The sequence below is a fragment of the Mercenaria mercenaria genome, chromosome 11, assembly GCF_021730395.1.
Source record: "Mercenaria mercenaria strain notata chromosome 11, MADL_Memer_1, whole genome shotgun sequence".
NCBI classification, from domain to species: Eukaryota; Metazoa; Mollusca; class Bivalvia; order Venerida; family Veneridae; genus Mercenaria; species Mercenaria mercenaria.
In genome coordinates, this window is record NC_069371.1 from 19,145,352 (window position 1) to 19,161,608 (window position 16,257).

Below are 16,257 nucleotides of genomic sequence, written 5' to 3' on the forward strand. Positions count from 1 at the left end.
ATACCTAAAAATGGAGATTATTGACCAGTTTTAAAACAGAATAGTTTTGGATGAATGACATTGAATTATAATTTATTTCAGGAACCAGTTTATTGAAAGGCTGCTTTATATAAAACAGTTAATAATTCTGACCTCCAACTCTACAGAAAAGTTACTTTCATTAATATTTAAACAAATAATTAATTGTATTAAGTATGTATGATTGCTAAGTATTGAAAAAAAACTTTAAACATTTTTTTATGAACACAGAATAAATTTTCACCAAAACTGGTCTGCATCATTCAAGTATAGTCCTATCTCAAAATGTGTTAAAATGGTCCAGCATGATCCATTTTAGGGGCCAACAGAGCTAAAAACACACTGAAATAAAAACTTTGGTTTCTTTCTCATATTAACCCCTTAGCCTGCTGGCAGCATGTGGTTCTGCCTTTGCAACCAGTGCAAACCAATATCAGCCTACATATCCATGCAGTCTGATCAAGATCTACACTGTTCACTATTCAGTCAGTATCTTTTCAGTAAGATAGTTAATGTACTGTCAATATTGAAAGATAGACAAGTTAATTATAGAAATTTAGCAGGATAAGGGTTCATATGGTTCGGCATGATCCATTTTAGCAGTCCTTTATGAAGATTGTTCAAAACACGGCTAAAAATAGATTAAAATAAAAACTTTGATTTCTTTCTCATAAGGCCTAAAAAAAAAAATTCTTTGTTTCCGGTAACATGCTCAAAAAAATTAGGGTAGGTAGGTCGGAAAATTTTTTTGGGGGGGAATTTTTTTTTATTAAGGGAGACTTTTCGAAAATTATTTTTTTGTCAAAAAATGATTACAAATAAGGGGGTTATGCCTTTAGAGCATCAGTAAGTTGATTTCTAACATCACCGGCCATGTTTAAAGCATAAAAAGTGCAGTTTTGCATCTTTTTGTTAAAAAGTTGAAAAAAATATTTTCCAAGGCCATAAAAACATTTAGGGTCGGGCCAAAAATTTAGGGTAGGTCGGGATACCGGAAACAAACAATTTTTTTTTTTACGCCTAATTATGATTCCTAAATAATACTAACACTGCAAATGCCATTTTGATATTGACTACAGATCATGTACTCAGAGACTGCAGTTCCCCACTTGAACATAAGGCTATAAAATGTTACTCCTGATAGCAGTATCTGCCATTTGGTACATTTTTTCATGTCACTTCCATTGATGTGTGCCTCAACTTCTGGTAAAAACAGGCATCTAAGATAAATTTTTAACAATGCTAAAGACAGGGATTTGTGAAAGACATGTTCACTGTTATTGCCTGTAAGCTTAAAGTAGGAGTGTGTATTTTAAAAGCATCTGATAAGTAATATTTAATTAAAACTTTTCATCTCTTAAGCCATTTATAAAACAAAAGGTTGTTGATGATATAAATAATATAAACATGCCCCCTCCCCTATGATGGCTGGTCGGAGACAATTGTGTATATAGCTTTAAATGCTGTCACCTTGACCTTTGACCTTACGGTCTTAATATCTTTTTAAAGAAAATATGCCCCAGGTTCTCTAGTAATAAATCAGAAACAGTTTTCAATCACAAGGTTTCGGTACTGATTCCAAAATCAATAGGGAATTTCTCCTATCAGAGGAAATCTTACTGTGACATTTGGCATCTGTAAGCCTTATTGATTAGAAACAATTTTCAAGCTGGTATCAAATTCTGTGTAACCTTGGCATTTGCCAGTAGTTAACTAAACTACTAAATTTTAATAATTATGTATACTTTATACAGTTATTGTAACTGATTCCAACTGCAGACTGTTACTACCAGCAGTTGAACGAAGTTCTTATAGCTGAAACTTTATGGGTGCACGGTACCTTAGCAGCCATTTAATTAGTTTGCTATATTTGTCTTGTCATTAGCAGATCAATTCTGTTCTTAACATTATCTGTCTAGTTGTTTATAGTTACTGTCTACAGTTTCGTTGTGTTTTCATAGAAGCGTTGGATCAGCCATCATGTAGTGATTCTACAAGAGCACCGCAATGCAGAGCAATATACACTCAAAGGTATGACCTTTGACCCCTAACCTTGACCTTGACCTTGAAGCGAGTCATCCGAAACATGCGCTCTGCACATCATCTCAATGTGGTGGACATTTGTGTTTTTTTAAAATCCTTCAAGCAGTTCAAGAGTTACAGAGCAGACACAAAACAAAGTCATATGACCCTGACCTTGATGTGAGCCATCCGGAACATGAAGAGCACATCGTCTCTATGTGGTTTAACATTTGTTTCAGGTTTCTTCAAGGGGTTCAATAGTTAAAGAGCAGACACAGAATTGGTAACGGACAGATGGACGGACACCCGCGTCATAACATTATAAGTCCCTTCGGGTGTATAAAAGGCAGTTTAGTCCATCACATGTAGTATGTCATCAGCAGTTGAATTATTTTCCCTTAATCTCTGAGACCATTATTACACGAAACAGTGTAGCTTAGTGGCTATGACTTCCACCTCTGGGAAAGAAGGTCAAATGGAGCTTGATCCAATGTGCTGATAAGCCACCAATAATTTGTAGTTAAAAGATCCCAGTGTACAAGGCAAAGGTGTCATAATATCAGTCTAAAGTTCTGACTTTCAAAAGGGATGACACTTCTTTTGTTAAATCATTATAATGACTCATGAAATGACACATATAAATACAGCACGATCAAAATTAAGTAAATATACATATATTTCAATGATGTATTGAGAAACATTAGAAGAATGATATCTGAATAATTTAGAATATCTTGCTTTTTTCACATACTAAATCAAATTCTCATGTAGGTCCTAGTCAGAAGCTGCTTATTTCAATACTTTAAAGTTTAAGAGGGTACTGCTATTGAAAACGGAATACATTAGATATCACTTTAATGCATTTATATCCCCACTGGGATTTGAACCCAGACCTCTTTCCACAAGTAAGACTTGATAGAAAGTGTTCTTACATTCAAACTATGGGGATTACCATTACCAAGCGATGTGGAATGTGCAATTTGCATAAAATCCACCTATGCACAAAAATTACAGTTAATGATGGCTCAAAATGAAATGAACGCAACTTCTAAAACACAGACCAGTCTAACTTTTACCCTGCTAAATTTCTAAAGTGGACTGATCCATCATTCAATTTGAGCAGTACCACTTATTATTCAAAGGGGTGTTCATTGAAATTTACTGACTTAATAGCGAACAGTGCAGACCATTATCAGCCTGCACGTCCTGATGGTCTGCACTGGTTGCAAAGGCAGAATCACTTGCCGCCAGGAGGTTAAAGGTTAAGTATGAAGAGGGAATATAACTCACAATCTACTGCATTTGGTGTAAAAGTATTGCTGGGGTCATACATTACTTAAGCTCTTAACTGAACATGAACCAAGATGTTTCACATCTATTGCAAACACTGTTGTTGTTAACACCCTGCTAATTTTTTAAAATGGACTGGTCCATCATTCAATTTGGACAATACCATTAACTGTTATTAATCCTTAACAGTTAAAAAGGGTGCTTACCAAAAAGATACTAAATTGCAAATAGTGCAGACTATGATCAGACTGCAAAAATGTGCAGACTGATCACAAAGGCAGAATCACTTGCCGCCAGCAGGCTAAGGGTTAAAGCTAGCTCAAAAGCAATGTCAAATTTAAGTGCACCATGTCCACTCAGATCTTTTAAATACTAGTTACTGGTGGCTCACCAGCACATTGGAATGACCTTCCATCCCAGCGGGGAAGTTTTAAACCAATAGGCTATGCCGTCTGGTGTAATTACAGTCTTGATGAAGGGGAAAAAATCACTGCTGTCTTAAACTACAGGTGCAGAATTTTAAGTGTTTGTAGGAACATTACATGTTGGCTAATCAAAAACTTCTTTGCCATGAAAACACAAATGAACTACAGACAGTAACTACAAAAGTGCAGCTCTCAAAACAAAATTCAACAGTACTTTAGTACATAAACACTAATGTAACAAGAGCTCGTCGAACACGAAATGCCCCCCTTGATGCATTCAGTAATTGCACAAGGAACAGAAATTGTATGCTCACTGTAAACAAAAGTTCTACTGTTCTGGTCCAATCTGACCTTGACCTTTAACCTATTAACCTAACAAGAGATCACAGAGTGATCTTGGCACCCACCACTGAGCCATTTTTGAATGTTTCAAATTTCAAGACTAGCTCAAGGTAAAATCAAGGTCAAATTTCATTCAGTACAAAACACTGTGCATGTGGTCCAAATTTGAAAGCTGTGGCTTCAGAAAGGTGAAAGTAGGTCACTAGATCAATTTCAAGGTCAAAGTTCATTTTGGTACATAAAACTATGCATGTGGTCCAAATTTGAAGGCTGTAGCTTGAGAAATGTGAAAGTAGGTCACTAGGTCAAAATCAAGGTCAAATTTCATTTCGTAACACAAAACTATGCATGTGGTTCAATTTGAAGCCTGTACCTTCAAAAATGTGAAAGTAGGTCACTAGGTCAATAACAAGGTCAAAGTTTGTTTCGGTACACAAACCTATGCATGTGGTCCAAATTATGAAGGCTGTAGCTACAGAAATGTGAAAGTAGGTCAAGATCAAGGTCAACTCATGTCAAGGTTCATCTTGCCACTCAAAACAATACATGTGGTCCAAATTTGAATGATATAGGTTACGGACATGAAGATTCTAAGTTTTTCTCTATACAAGTCTATATTAACCATGTGACCCCCGGGGTGAGGCCATATTTGACCCTAGAGGGATAATTTGAACAAACTTGGTAGAGAACCACTAGATGATGCTACATTACAAATATCAAAGCCCTAGTCTTTGTGGTTTGGACAAGAAGATTTTCAAAGTTTTTCCCTATATAAGTCTATGTAAACCGTGTGACCCCCAGGGCGGGGCCATATTTGACCCTAGGGGAATAATTTGGGCAATCTTAGTAGAGGACCACTAGATGATGTCATATACCAAATATCAAAGCCCTTGGACCTGTGGTTTTGGACAAGAGGCTTTTCAAAGTTTTTTCCTATATAAGTCTATATAAACCATGTGACCTCCGGGGCGGGGACATATTTGACCCCAGGGAAATAATCTGAACAGTCTTGGTAGAGGACCACTAGATTTTGCTAAATACCAAATATCAAAGCCCTAGGCCCTGTTGTTTTGGACAAGAAGATCAGAAACCGTTTAACTGTTCCTGGCAAATGTTACCTTGACCTTTGACCTAATGACCTCAAAATCAATAGGGGTCATCTGCTGGTCATGACCAACCTCACTATCAATTTTCCTGATATTAGGCCCAAGCGTTCTTGAGTTATTGCCCGGAAACCATTTTACTGTGCCTGGTCACTGTGACCTTGACCTTTGACATACTAACCTCAAAATCAATAGGGGTCATCTGCTGGTCATGACCAACCTCCCTATCAACTTTCATGACCCTAGGCCTAAGCATTCTTGAGTTATCATCCGGAAACCGTTCAACTGTTCAGGGTCACTGTGACCTTGACCTTTGACATACTGACCTCAAAATCAATAGAGGTCATCTGCTGGTCATGACCAACCTCCCTATCAACTTTCATGATCCTAGGCCCAAGGGTTCTTGAGTTATCATCCGGAAACCGTTTTACTAATCAGGGTCACTGTGACCTTGACCTTTGACATACAGATCTCAAAATCAATAGGGGTCATCTGCTTGTGATGACCAACCTCTCTATCAACTCTCATGATCCTAGGCCCAAGCGTTCTTGAGTTATCATCCGGAAACGGATTGGTCTACATTCCTACCGACCGACCGACCGACATACCAACCGACCGACATCTGCAAAACAATATACCCCTCCTTCTTCGAAGGGGGGCATAAAAGGAGAGGGATATTAAGGGGGTAGTATACCATTTGTATGTGCGTTTCCCAACCAGAAGCTAATAAATTATAACCATTTACGACAATGTTTACTACAAACTAAACGTGTTTGTATATTTATTCTTCTGAATAAAAATTAACATTTCTACCAGGTTTTGTTGAAATATCACATACACATCCAGACACACACACAAATGTACCAGGGCTTGAAAGAAAGACTTCCTGCAAAGCCAGTTGCCTTTAATTTCCACTCATCCTGTATTTAAGTTCTGGTTAGTCTAATAATTATGCTTTTAAATGAAATCTGTTTAAAGTTCCATAAGGCTAAAACCAGATAAAGCACCTGTCCAAATGAAAAATAAACATACTTTGATGGTTAGAAAAATACTAGTACTTTCAATATTACACATGAACTTATACAGGGAAGTAATCAAAATTATTAATCGAGTAATAACTTTTGCAATGTTAATAAAATATTCAAACTTATAACAAAGATATGAGAAAACATTTATTGGAAATAGGATTTATTTATTTATTTGGGTTTTACGACGCACCAACACAGTAGAGGTTATATGGCGCCAAACAGGACTACAAATTTTGGTTCCGCATGTCACTTACATCGAAATAAAAACATGAGGTATGGAATCAAAATTTGCATACCGACTGGAATCACAGAGTTACAGCAAAACCAAGTGTTAAGACCCTATTAGTCGCCTCTTATGATCATGCAAGGGTAAGGCAGTGGTTCCAATTCTTTTCGTACAAAGATCGTCCCAGAACCACATGGGGCAGAAATAGGATTTACCAAGAACATAATCTACCTCATGTTCAAAAAAAGGAATGTGGCAGCCACATTTAAACAAAGGCATTACGAGCCTTTAAGTTCTAAGGCAAGTTAAAATCATTAATGAATAAATACAAATTTTCTTACACATAAATTTTTTTTTTCATTTTTGTTTCTATACTAAACTTTTATAGTCCTGTTGCATGACAACATGTTTATTTTTTTAGACACCAACTGGGAAAATAGCAAAAATTTCTGATGCTACCATAATAATTACTATGTTTTCCTTAGGCACAACATCCATAAATGACCAGTCTGACTTCACTGTCTGGTTTAGTGTCGTCATATATCATGTCGTTAAACAGCAGGGATCCGTTCAGGTTGCTTGCATATGCCACCTCCGCTAAACAGTATGACCACATCAGCGACAGTATGAACTCTGCAGGTGAGGAGCACTTCAGCAGCACTTTGTTCTTGCTGAACAACAAGAATGCCATCTTGTCTCCGATTTTCTGAGTCATTGTCCAGAATGTCCTATCAGCTAGGCCTTTATGCTCCCAGGCTACATCCTGCCAGGTATGGTCAATCTGGAATAATAATGGCAAACTACTGGGGCGATATCACAAAATACACTGTCTCATCTTGCAGTTACAAATAATCACAGATTAAGTATTTCAACTGATTTGTGGACGTAAATTCACCGTTTCTTATTTATTCAAATGGGTTTATTACTGAAAATTATAGTTCAAGTATAAACTGATTATATATATTTTAACATTTATTGAACAAAGTCTTAATTTTTTTAACAAAAAAATCTGTGATTTCTACCACTTTATTTTTCACAAAACAAAAAATGCTGGATAATTGCATTTCTACCAATTTTTGACATTGTTGATATAAAAAAAAGACCCCGTCTTATACGAGAATCAGTGCAAAAAGACCCCAAATGTCCGATGTCTTGGTGCGTCTTATAAGCGAGTGTGCCTTATATGCAAGAATGGAGGGTAAATGTTGAAGAATGAATGCGACATAAATGTTGATGTATGAACGTTACCTAAATGCTGATATATGAACATTACCCAAATGTTGAAGTATGAACAGTACCTATATGTTGAAGTATGAGTGTTACCTAAATGTTTATGTATGAGTGTTACCTAAATGTTGAAGTATGAGTGCCACACAAATGTTGAAGTATGAGTGTTACCTAAATGTTGAAGTATGAACAGTACCTATATGTTGAAGTATGAGTGTTACCTACATGTTGAAGTATAAGTGTTACCTAAATGTTTATGTATGAGTGTTACCTAAATGTTGAAGTATGAGTGTTACCTAAATGTTGAAGTACGAATGTTACCTAAATGTTAAGTATGAACAGTACCTATATGTTGAAGTATGAGTGTTACCTACATGTTGAAGTATGAATGTTACCTAAATGTTTATGTTTGAGTGTTACCTAAATGTTGAAGTATGAGTGTTACCTAAATGCTGAAGAATGAATCTTACCTATATGTTGAAGTATGACAGCTACATAAATGTTGAAGTATGAATGTTACCAAAATGTTGAAGTATGAATGTTCCCTAAATATTGGAAGTATGGATGTTACCTAAATGTTGAAGTATGAATGTTACCTAAATGTTGAAGTATGAATGTTACCTAAATGTTGAAGTATGAGTGTTACCTAAATGTTGAAGTATGAGTGTTACCTAAATATTGAAGTATGAAAGTTACCTAAATGTTGAAGTATGAGTGTTACCTAAATGTTGAAGTATGAGTGTTACCTAAATGTTGAAGTATGAATGCCACATAAATGTTGAAGTATGAGTGTTACCTAAATATTGAAGTATGAATGTTACCTAAATCTTGAAGTATGAGTGTTACCTAAATGTTGAAGTATGAGTGTTACCTAAATGTTGAAGTATGAATGCCACATAAATGTTGAAGTATGAATGTTACCTAAATATTGAAGTATGAGTGTTACCTAAATGTTGAAGTATGAGTGTTACCTAAATGTTGAAGTATGAATGCCACATAAATGTTGAAGTACGAATGTTACCTAAATATTGAAGTATGAGTGTTACCTAAATGTTGAAGTATGAGTGTTACCTAAATATTGAAGTATGAATATTTCCTAAATGTTGAAGTATGAACGTTACCTAAATGTTGAAGTATGAGTGTTACCTAAATGTTGAAGTATGAGTGTTACCTAAATGTTGAAGTATGAATGCCACATAAATGTTGAAGTATGAATGTTACCTAAATATTGAAGTATGAATGTTACCTAAATGCCACTGCCACAGCTGGTTTATCTTCTGCAGCTAGTTCAGTGTTTGGTATAAACTTCAAAGGTTTGCTGCCAGTCATACCACCTGCAATGGGTAAAACATGTTTTTAGAGAAATTTCATTAAATGGGAAGTAAATACAGTTTCAAATATTATCCGACTTACTGCAGTTTCAAATTTCATCAACCTTTACCAGTCAACAGAAATTTGGATATATTTTGTTTTGCCTGAAATCATTCAGCATATAAATCTCATTCAGAGTGGCTAAGACAAATGTTGTCATGTTGCCATTTGTTCCTAGGGGTCTATGTAACATCAGGTCACATTTTGAAACACCTCTTCATTTGAGCACCTCAGCTATCTTGAGCAATTTTCCTTATATTTTCTGTGTATGAATCACCTGAAGCCCTTGATAACTTCAGCATTTTAATCATCCCCTTCTCACTCTGAGTGAGTACTACTTAAAATAATTTGTCAAATATTTATTAATCAAGCAGAATCTACGAAACACTGACTGCAACATAATTCTGATACTGTTATTTTTATAAGTCACTCCAATAACAGGGAGTGGAAAATTACTTTTTTATCTACACTCTGAGATTCATGTGATAAAGGGAAATAAGCATGAAAGGTTAATATTACTACTGAGTTAGAGTTATCTTTCTGATAATGAAAGAAAAACAAGAAATGGGATTTTCCAACTTTCTGTTTTAAAACAAGGAACTGGCATTTAATTAAAAAGTGAGGAATTTTACTAACTTTAAAGAAATAAAAAGCAGTTTTCCTAAATTAACTACAATACAGGTTTACCTCATAATCATTACATAATGGATATTTCAATTATCAAACAGCATCAAAATTGAAACAGAAACGATCAAGACAGGTAATTCAGTATTGTTAATATGTATGATGTAAAAACAAGCTCAGCTAAATTTCTTTGATTTTATATGAAATTTCAATAGCATAACAACATCAGAGAAATATTAAATTTCAATAGAATAACATATACTTTTGAGTTACTATGTTGTATTCTATTGATGAAAATGAAAATTTTGATGATTAACCAAAAGTTTCAGAAACTGAAATGCAAGAAATCACTTTAAAACTTAACTTTTTAAACTACAGTCTAAAGAGAACCTTTTTCTAAATTTTGAAGTAAACTGACACAACTGAAGCTGCACCATTTACATGAAATTATGATCATTTTTACAAAGTCTGAATTCATTAAATAGCTGATGTTTTTACATATAATTATTTTCTTTGTTACAGAATGTCACAAATTCCCGATTACACACATAATGTGTCTCTGAGACTGTCTCAAGTGCTTGATGAGATTGGAGTGGATGAGAGAATAGTGTTGAAGAGAAGAAGACTACAATTACTGAATGAGTCTTTACGAACAATAACACAACAATTAATGAATGTAAATAATTCTTTGTATTTCTTTGGCAGTAAAACAGAAAGTACAACAACACCGGGACTTCAGTCAGACTTTGACTGTCTTTACAGTATCAATGATTTTAATATAATAACAGACTGGAGTGAATGGGAACCTGGTGTAACAAATTTCTTGATGATCCAGGATGAAACTGTGTCACCTGGATACTGTTTGTTACAGCATCTGAGAGATGATGCTCCTCTTCCGTACAATGATGTAGCGAATGAACATTATTACAGAGATAGGAGAGGAAGAATACTGCTGAAGAATACACTCATCAATGCTGCTTACGAAGAAGGAGATGTGAGACATGGTCCAGCACATACAGTACAAGGAGTACTTGGACATAGTGATTCAGACTTAGTATTTGCACTTTCCTGTAAATCCTGGCCTGTACAAGCAATCCAATGGTTAGATCAGCAAGGTGTTGGAGGATGGCCTTCAGAAGAAATGAAAAGATACTGCAGCAGCACTGGATGTTTCGCTGTAGGTGTTGGAAACAAAGGCAGTGAAAATGAAGAACTTGAATGGAGAATATCTACTTCGCTAGCTGAGAGATGTCTTATGTTTAATTTAAACATTACACAAATCAGATGTTATGTTCTGATGAAAATGATTTTAAAAACCTTCATCAGTTCACAGTATCCAGAAAGCATTTCCAGTTTCATGTGTAAAACAGTGTTACTTCATTGTATTGCTAACACACAATCTATTGCCTGGAGGGAAAACACCTTGCTAACATGCCTCACACTTTGTTTATTAAGACTTTACGACTGTGTTTTAAATGAAGTTTGTCCACACTTCATCATCCCAGACAACAATTTAATGGCAGAACGTTTTTTACCTCACATTAAGCCCTTCATACTTGACACACTTCAGTATGTGGCTAGTAGTAATGGAAGGGCATTACTTGAGATTGACTGTGATGATTTTGGCTTGAGACTTCAAATAAAGAACAATGGTATGTGTATAACAGATCCACAATGCATATCAACCCTTATTTCAGGACAAATATTTAAAAATATTGCTACAGAAGTAACAGACCAAAACAAATTACTTTCTCAAACAACCAATGGCTGTAGCATACCAGAAGTACTGCAGCTGTTATCAACATACATGTTCAGACTGAACAACAAGTACTTAAATGCCAACCAAAAACAAGAAAAAATAGCCTGTTGTGTTATTGCACAGCAGATATGTAAAACTCTAGGATCTGTTCTGGCATCCTCAAACATTTATCTTCAAGGCAGAGTAACGATGGAGGCTCTCACTTGGTTGTTATATGGACTGAACTCTGATGTTTCATCTGGTAAACTGAAACTAGCATCAATCTTTTACTGCATGGAAGATACTGAAAGAACAAACATGATCCTGAAAGACACTGAAGAATGCTATGATCTCAGTGTGGTGGAACCTGTATGTGGCTGCTATCTTTATGAACATCAAGTCAGTAGAAGTGCATTTAACAGGTTATCTTTTCAACAAAATGAAGATGCCCTAGTGAAACATATATCTGCATTCTGTGTCATATTTTTGCCATGTGAAATAAACTGCTGTCCCTATGAGCTGCAACACGAAATGTTTCGATCCACACAGGAAGACTTAGCTTGCAGAAGTAAAGAGGACTACTGGATGGACTGGGCTGTAGTGGACTCTCTTCCATATCTCTATTTTCTACAATATAAGACATGTAACAGTTTAAGAAGACACAGAGAAAAACAAAGAGCATTATCTAATCTTGTAAGGACCATTGATGAGGAAGCAAACCTCGGACACAGAGAAACAGCTCTGAACCTACTTGGACAGTGCATGGAACAAGAGAACAGACGTACTGATGCTTTAAGGTGCTACCTGTTGTCTCTTCAGATACGGGGAAGAAACAATGCTGCAAAGTTTCATATTTGTAGACTTTTAAGCACACTGATAAATCATTAGCTGAGGTTAAAACTCTTCTTCAATGGCAAACCAAACATTTTGGAAACAATTCCCAACTTTCCTGAATCACAGTGGTGCAAAGTACACTCAGGATATATTATGGTTGTGTGAAGTATACATGGTATATATTGGTGGTAAAATATACATCAGATATAGCCCAAAAGGGATATATAAACAAACATATTTGTCATTATTTTTCTCCAGATAAGACCTATCTGTATAAATGTTTATCTACAATATCCACAAATGAAACATATATTTAGTACCTAATAGCTGAATGATAATTCAGCCTATGGTGCACTGTTTAATGTTAACAAGATAGTAAACCGTGAAATATTTTCAGACTCTCCAGCAATACATTTGAAAAAACCAGGAGAAAACTAGCATTTTTTTCACCCAGAAAACTAGGAAAAAATTAGGAAAATCTAGGAATACAGAGACAAAAACTAGGAGGTATTATCAGATAAAGTGTTGTCTTGCTGCTGTTTTTGGGGCGGAGTATCCGCCTCAATGTTAATACAGACTTTCAAAAATCAAGTCATTTCTTAATGCAAAAAGCCTAACAAAACAGCGCGTATAAGTAGTTTTACCTCCTTCACTTAACAATCTTTTTGCATAATTACACTATCATACTTAACCTAGCCGAGACATATCTAACAAAGTGTGTATCATATAAAAACAATGCGTTTAATATCAGCAATATTTATTAAAAAGCGCCATAATACTGCCTTGTGTGCTAAAATAAACTTGTGGGCTAAAAATAACCATTACGGAGATTTGACAGGAATCATGTGCTTTTGCTTTTTTATGTGACCGAATTACAACGCTATTATCCCTTGAAACTATAGGTATCATTACCGTGCATGTGTAATGCAAATTATGTTTTAGCCAAGACAAATTCCCCGATGCATGGTTGGAAAAAAAACGACTGGAAGCGGATAATAGCATGCTCTTGTGTTCTATTAATAAAACATATATCAGTTATACCATAATGAAATGCGCGAATTGCTTTATATATACATGTATCACTCTCAGTAAATTTTGAAGAGATATGCTGCTTGATGCACTTGTTAACAGAATAAATAACATGCGGAAACAATAACTAGTTTAATAAATACATTGGAACAAACGTAGAAAATATAAAAGAATAAATTATTATTTTAAGGAGACCAAGGTTTCAAGCAGCCTTAGCAAATAAAAAAGAAACTTTTAAACAAGATAAGATGACCCTAGGTCGCTCACCTGAGAAACACAACAGTGTAAACATGTTTGACCTAGTGATTTCTTGGAAACAAATATTCTGCCAATTTTCATTAAGATTGGACCACAATTGTGGTCTCTTGAGTTTAAACAAGTATTTCCTTTGATATGACCTTGTGACCTAGTTTTTGATCTAAGATAACCCATATTCAAACTCAATCTAGATTTCATCAAGGCAATCATTCTGACCGAATTTCATGAAGACCAGTTAAAAAATACAGCCTCTATCGCATATACACAATGTTTTTTTGTTTTTTTTATTTGACCTAGTGACCTAGTTTTTGACCCCAGATGACCCATTTTCGAACTTGGCCTAAATTTCATCAAGGTAATAATTCTGACAAAATTTCATGAAGATCAGTTGAAAAATACAGCCTCTATCGCATACACAAGGTTTTTCTTTGATTTGACCTAGTGTTTGACCCCAGATGACCCATTTTCAAATTTGGCCTAGATTTTAACAAGGTAATCATTCTGATAAAATTTCATGAAGATCAGTTGAAAAATACAGCCTCTATTGCATGCACAAGCTAATTGTTGACAGACAGACGACAGGGGAGGGACGCAGGACATCTAGCAATCACAAAAACTCAGCAAAAAATACCTTTCATGCACATTGTACCATATTCTAAAAATGATATTATTAAAATCTAGCATCAGAAGAACAGTTTAAGAGTCTTGGTATTAACAAAGCACAATATTTTCAGATTCGAAACGCCAAAGAAAAGCACTTGCGGTTAAAAATTTAGTACAAAATACTTTTGATTCACGACTTTCAAGCATATATCAGCACAGTCTCAATCATAACTTCTGTTTCATTTTAAAGGAGTTCATCACAATATTTTGTGCGCAGCTCAATCGCGCAGCAAGCGATATCCACTGTAAAGTTTAGAATTCGCCGCCGAAAGAGCATAATTGTCGGATATGTAGCGCACTCGCGCAAAATACATCGTATGTACTGACAATATAGGTCGTGCATCCATATTTTACCTTTAAAAGTGATGGTGTTTCATTGGAGGAGTGGTTGTAGGAAGTGCTCGAATCGAATACATTGTGGACAGCCAATTTGAAAGTAAACTATTTCGTCCAGTAATGATGCAGCCGACTCCAAGTCAAATAAAATTCCAGAAAATCTTAACGTAGATATATCTCCTTCAAGTTCAAATGTAACTTCCTAAAAATGTTGTTATACTTTTTGTGCCCCATCCCGCATTTCACGTAGTAAGACCAGAGTTATGGCCCTTGATAGTCAAATTGTACATAAAAGGTCTAAACATTTGTTTCGCATGTACCTCAAAATTATATGCGCCAAGTGTCATGAAACCACACAAGAATTAAATTCAGCATGCGAAGTTGTGCACCAGTGCTTTTATTTGAGGTTTCACTCAATAAAAACAGATTTATGTCCCTTGACGTGGTCAAATTTAGACGTAAATGGGATGTGAAAGCTTGTGTAGCACGTATCTCAAAAAGTATTTGACCTAGAGGCATGCAACCTTAAAGGAGCATTATTCCGCATGTGAGTAAGCATATTGGTAAAGGAACTGATAATAACATTGTGCAATTTGTTTTGTAAGAAAAGAAAAATGTTCACAATTTTTAGGTGGGTGGGGTAATGAAAAAATACTTTTGTGGGTGGAGTGAATATTTTTTAATTTTTCTTGAAAACAAGCACGGGTTGATATTATTTTTTTGGTTTAGAATTTTTTGTCATAGTTCTAGCTTAGATAATATAAAATTTGGAAAAATTCTGTCCGCTAGATTTTTCATATCATTAAGAAATACTTCGTGTTTTTCTCAGTTTCAGATACTTTCGACATCTGTCAAGAGTAATTTTTCTGAGTTAATATATCTATATGTTGACATTTTATGCATAGTTATAGTGGTGTTATTAATTCGGATGCATAAACAGTAACATCAGAGTGAAACTTCGAATAAATAATTGTTTGCAGTAGTTTTATTATGACATGTATGTACTGTTTCTTCGGACAAAAATACCGATTTGGTGTTCTTAATAAACTTTGAATATTGAAAAAAGAAGCACGGGTACCTATTATTTTTATTTTTTATTTTAACTTGTCATACATCAATCTATAAATATGCAAAGTTACAAAAAAATCTGTCCGCTAGAAATAATTGTGAAAAACATCTTTAAACAACTGATTCTCACAACAACAGATGATTGCTAATGTGGTGGCTGGGATGTCAGCTGTGGTCGGGGTCTGTCAAACATTTCATTATTGAAAATACAAAATGTGCATATGATAGAAAAGTATGGTGTTGCATAAGATTAGCAACAACATCCAAAAATTATTACCAAAAGTCAAATATCTACACCAAGGGGTCATTTGTAATAAACAGAACGTATCTCAAAGGTGCTAATTACTTCAACGAAGAACTGAATACCAGTATGTGGCCGCAAATAATTATGTATGACAGTGTATTTTGAAAGTATACATGTTGTTCAAGACATTTCGAAATTTCAATAAATTCAAATTATGGGCTCATAATTTATAAGCGTTAAATTCATAAACACGTACGGATGACACACATTACAAAAAATAATTATGATATATAACGGTTACTAAGAACAATTTTTTTTTCTGTTCTGTGAATACTTTTGTGTTTTAATTAATTAATGCTTTCGATCTGTATAAATAAAATTTTGTCAGTGATGAACAGAATGATAGAAAAA

The 16,257-nt window shown here is 34.9% G+C and overlaps 1 protein-coding gene and 1 long non-coding RNA gene across 2 annotated transcripts; one reads left to right on the forward strand and one right to left on the reverse strand.

Moving 5' to 3' along the window:
- Positions 1-5,968: 5,968 nt before the first annotated feature.
- Positions 5,969-9,217, reverse strand: LOC128546855 (uncharacterized). The gene is made up of 2 exons (XR_008366183.1): positions 8,928-9,217; positions 5,969-7,235 (listed from the first exon to the last, which is right to left on the reverse strand). It is a non-coding gene; the product is annotated as an uncharacterized LOC128546855 (long non-coding RNA).
- A 375-nt stretch (positions 9,218-9,592) lies between these two features.
- On the forward strand, positions 9,593-12,640 carry LOC123532409 (uncharacterized). Its single transcript, XM_053518688.1, has 2 exons — positions 9,593-9,670; positions 10,199-12,640. The coding sequence occupies exon 2, from the start codon at positions 10,200-10,202 to the stop codon at positions 12,300-12,302; it is 2,103 nt and encodes a 700-aa protein (XP_053374663.1). The 5' UTR covers positions 9,593-9,670; position 10,199; the 3' UTR covers positions 12,303-12,640.
- Positions 12,641-16,257: the final 3,617 nt, after the last annotated feature.